Below are 4764 nucleotides of genomic sequence, written 5' to 3'. Positions count from 1 at the left end.
TTGTATAATTCTCAACTTTTTTCTATATAAGCTTTTGTTAATCCTGTACTGTTTGCATTTTTACATCCAAACATCTCTGGTGCTTCTTTCATACAAGGTTCATTTGATTTAGTAAAAAACACAAGATAGATTGAACCTATACGACTCAAACGGCCAAATCAACCATAGCGTATTTCATCATGCGAACAAGATATATCCCCTCTCATTCACACCAATTTCAGTGAAGTAGGAAGTTATCACATAGTTATAATAGGCGTCGATTTGCCTCGGCCCATGGAGAATCCCTTAGTACCATCTGGCATACGAGGTACAGAAGATTGCTTGGCTGCTGCTGACTGCTCAAGAACAGGCTTCCCTACACCAACACGGATGATATTTGAGAGGGAATTTCGCACATTACTTCCACGATTCACGTTTGATAAGGGAGCTCCTAAATGACCTCCACGATTGTTTTGATGAGACTGCGGACGTCCACGTCTCTGACCCTGTCCCTTACCCCGACCCCGACCCTGACCACGCCCACGCCTCTGCCCATCACTGCCATGCTCCTCCTGTAGATGTAAAATAAAAATGAAAGCACCGACCACAGAATAAATCTTGTATAAACCAGTCCCTGCAGGATTATGTGGTGCAGTTACTAAATACTAACTGGATACGTCCCCTTGTGCTAGGAATAGAAGGAGATTCACTTACTGCAAGCTCATTGGATTTAGCATCAATATGGTGGCGTGACTCTTCATTAAGCTTCTCGTTGACCTCTAATGCAGAACCATCATCCCCCTTGAAGTTTTCACTATCATGACCAGCTTTTTTCCCTTGAGCTTGACCAGATTTTTCCTGTAAGTTCAACCAGAATCCTTACACACATGATAGTAATAAAACATAAAATCAAATACAACCAGATACATTTATTTATGGCAAGAAGGCTTAATTTGAACTTATTTCACAAGTGGAACATTAGTCAAGAAACTTTCTTTTAGTTAAGTGAAAAAATTGGGTAAGATCCACTGGATCTGGTAACAGGTACATCCCAAAAGCTACTCCTACTACTGCCAAGGGAGATACTGGTATCCAACCATAGAAATTCTTCAGCAATAACTGCTTCTGAATGGGAAGGCAAGGAATGGACTAGAAACAATGAATAAAAACATAATAAGATGACTTAGAAATGCAATGTTTCCCTGTCGATCTATTTCTTTTCATTCCAATGCTTCAGAACAATCAATCCCTTGAAGTTATTTTAGATGCATAATTGACAAATAAATCTCGGTAACTGGATCAGAAGCACTCAGAACGAACTTGGACTACAAATATGTAGTCTTGAGTATCTAAATGATGTCATTAACATCAATCATCAGTTCTGAATGCTCATTCTTCTTTCACTAAATGATAAACAGAATAATATGCTCCTTAATTGATGTAAGAAAAGGGAAAGACTGTTCAAGACTCACTGAGCTTCTAAGAAGTAATCGGACTTCCAGAGCATTTCTCCAGTTATCATCATTTAACTCTACAGCCTGTAACATAAGATCACAAAAGAAATATAGGATGCCAGAGACGGAGATATTGAAAGTGTTACTAGAAACAACATTATATTAACTTACCGCCCTCTCAGCCAATTCGGCGGTTTCGTATTCCACAAATGCGTGTAACTGCATTCAGATATTCAATTCAGATTCTCGAAAAGGAATACTTTTATACCAAGTAAAGTCGAGCTTTATTTCCCAAAAACAGAATATAAACAACTCGAACATGACATTAACCATTTCTTAAGTTAATTCTGGCTGTAGTTGGGCGAAGGCATTGAGTTCAAGAGTTCCCACGGATGAATGAACTATTATACCACACAATCAGCAAGTAAATCACACCACCTACCTTGTTGCTGTGAAGAGTACTATCTGACTTTGCTGTTCTAGATCCTGAAGATGCCCCACCATTGGAAGACTGAGGTAAGCAGGTGCGTATCATTTTAACGCTGATGCAGTAAGCAAGAATGTTAGAAAGGTTGATGATATTTTATGTTAAGGATATCTTCTAAAACATACAGACCATAAAAAGTATTTTACCTTCCAACTGCTGAGAAAATCTTCATGAGATTCTGATGGCAATGATCCTCAGGCAAATTTTCAGCAATCACAATTCGAGACTTAAAATGACAAACAGGAACCAGAACAACAAAATACTGATAAATATCTGATATCAACTACTAGGTGGAAATAAATGTTCTATCGAACTTTGTTTGTTGTAAATCAGAACAGTTAGAAACAAAAAGAGACCTACTTGCAGTTCTTTTAAGTCGGTTTCGGCCAAAGGAATTTTGCGTTTAACCTTCATTCCATCCTCACTAACAACCTAAGAGGACAAAAGGAAAATAAAGAAATACATTAAAATGAGTAAATTAACAAAGAGCTTATGTATTTGAGAGAAATTATCGCTGGAACTTACATGGTGGAAGTGTGTGATTTGCAAAAGAAGAATACTTAACATAGGCAGCGGGACTAGTTTTGGGTGGGAAAGGGGTGGAAGGTGAAGAGGAAAAACTCACCAGCTTTGTAGAGCTCCGCAGAACTTGAGCAAGCTGTGCATGATTACGTATAAGAGCTTTAATCTTCTTGAACAACGCAACTACAGATATTGGTACTGTAGCAAAGAAAAGAAGTCCAGCTTGTCTTAAGAAAGATCTCATCAGAAACAAATACTTCAAATATCTATAAAACAAAAATTAGCAAGGAGAGACTCGAAGCACAAAGACTAAGGACCTCACCCCCACCCACCTACCCCACCCTTTATCACACAGAGTCAAGTGTCAAGGCAGTGTTGTGAAAGACAATTGCATTGTCGCCAGTGGCGAGAGGCGAGGCAACCCTTCATCGCCTATTAGCTTTGTGGCAAGGCGATAAAGGCAAGAGCCGTGTATTTTCTTAAAGAAAAGTCTACAAATTTAGGGTTTTAAAAGTCAAAAGATAATTTTAGGGTTTTCTAGTCGACTCGACTCGACTTCTCCGGCTTCTCCGGCAACAGCCAGACTTCTCCGACGACTCCAAGGTCCAACTAATACATGTTTCTTCTTTTCTCCTTCCTTTGCTTCTTTGTCCTTCTCCTTCTTCAGACTTCATAGCTACTTTTACCTCTATTTGTTTTCTCATTGATTTGACTTTTATTTAGTTTTTCTTATTCAAGATCTAGACTTCTAGTATGTACTATCTATTTTCAATTTTTTAAATTGAAATATTTGCAAATTTGTTATTGCTATTGAGATTTGAATTATTTATATATGCAATTAAATAGAATTATTTTTTTGTATTAATGAAGTGCTGCTCTTGTCGCCTTCCACCGTCCAAAACAATGGCTAAAGGACAACTTACCATAACCTTCCTGATCCTTGAGCATATGCTTTATTAAATGATCAGTTGTTGCCAAATTTAAATCACTGAAATAGAACTCCACCTACAGACAATGGAAACACATCGGAATTAGTATAATACACAAAGAACAACACACAGTGTCTTACTCTTATAAAATTTCATAAACACTTAGAAACTTTTCTAAAATCTAGCATCACTATCTTGGAGCTTCAAAAGAATTTGGCAAGTTAAGAATACACATTGCAGAATCAGTTTGTTATCTACTTACAGCTAGTACTATAAGCTCAACGGAATTATGAAAAAATAAATCAAATAACACACACTTCTACTCAATCATACATAAAATCCACACTACATATGCAATTTTAAACACACCCAAATTTCAATTTATCATTTGCATAGAACCCACACTCTAAAGAAACAAACGCAACAATCCCTAAATAATAATACAGAGTACCCAAGGGTGTGGCCTGAAATAGGATAAAAACCATGAGGTCTCAGGTTCAAATTCCAACAGAGACAAAAACACTGTGATTTCTTCACATCTCATCAGTTGATCATGGGCGGGGGCAAGTATCAAGCGGAATTAGTCAAGTATGTTGATCACAAATCACGGTTATATAAAAAAATGTATATACATATATAAACAGTAATACAGCAAGAACTACTACTACCACCACTCCACTCCATCTAGGCGGCTACATTCCAGTACTCAATAATTAATCTTTTAGAACAAATCCAGTTTTGGATTAAGCATCAGGAGTAATAGATACATAAAAATTTCTACTTACTTGATTAACAATCTTTTGCGCAGCTTCATCAGTTAACCCTCCACGTTTACTAGCACTAGCATGATCTACATCAGCTACACCACCACCACCACCGCCATAATACGGTGATGGATACTGAACCTGCAACTGAGGAGCATATACATAATGGTTCGGAAGCGGATGAAAATCAGCCTGATTCAAATCGTTCAAAGATGGCGTAGGAGAAATCGACCGCGGAACGAATGCCGGCGCCAAGGCGTTAAGTCTGGTGGCCGTGGGGGAAGGGAGATCAGAAGGTGAAGAACAAGAGTCTGTGTGATCAGACGGTAGAGATGTAGCCGATGAATCGGTGAGTAAATCAACGGCAATTGCCGATTCTTCCATAGCCATAACCGATGAAAATCTTGTTAGGGTTTAGAATTTTTTTTTTAGTTCATTCATTCATTCATAGAGAAAACAATGAATAGGATTTTCCTAGACAAGTACTCAATGCTGTTATTTGGAATTTATGGGACCAAATCATTGACTTCCTTTACTCTTTATTTCTTCTCTTTTCCACCTTTATCATAAATAAATAAATAGCATAATTTATTATTATTATTATTATTTGTATGTAAATTTTATTCACC

At 37.4% G+C, this 4764-nt stretch overlaps 1 protein-coding gene across 1 annotated transcript; it reads right to left on the bottom strand.

The window, feature by feature from the left end:
- Nucleotides 1–4764, bottom strand: LOC101259271 (la-related protein 6B). The gene is made up of 10 exons (XM_004244732.5): nt 4157–4764; nt 3366–3447; nt 2546–2640; nt 2281–2352; nt 2067–2146; nt 1876–1975; nt 1605–1652; nt 1452–1517; nt 694–837; nt 1–551 (listed from the first exon to the last, which is right to left on the bottom strand). Exons 1-10 carry the CDS (start codon nt 4523–4525, stop codon nt 237–239), a joined length of 1371 nt encoding a protein of 456 aa, XP_004244780.1. The 5' UTR covers nt 4526–4764; the 3' UTR covers nt 1–236.

This window comes from Solanum lycopersicum, chromosome 8, assembly GCF_036512215.1.
Source record: "Solanum lycopersicum chromosome 8, SLM_r2.1".
Lineage (NCBI taxonomy): Eukaryota > Viridiplantae > Streptophyta > Magnoliopsida > Solanales > Solanaceae > Solanum > Solanum lycopersicum.
This window is presented reverse-complemented; position numbering and strand designations above follow the sequence as displayed.

Bases quoted from the DNA above. Each gene is read 5' to 3' on its own strand.
- LOC101259271 (XM_004244732.5), bottom strand. From the start codon at position 4,525: ATGGCTATGGAAGAATCGGCAATTGCCGTTGATTTACTCACCGATTCA. The intron at 2,147-2,280 runs GTAGGTCTCTTT...TGTCATTTTAAG, and splicing joins CCGACTTAAAAGAACTGCAA to TCTCGAATTGTGATTGCTGA. The intron at 552-693 runs GTAAGTGAATCT...TTACATCTACAG, and splicing joins CTAAATCCAATGAGCTTGCA to GAGGAGCATGGCAGTGATGG.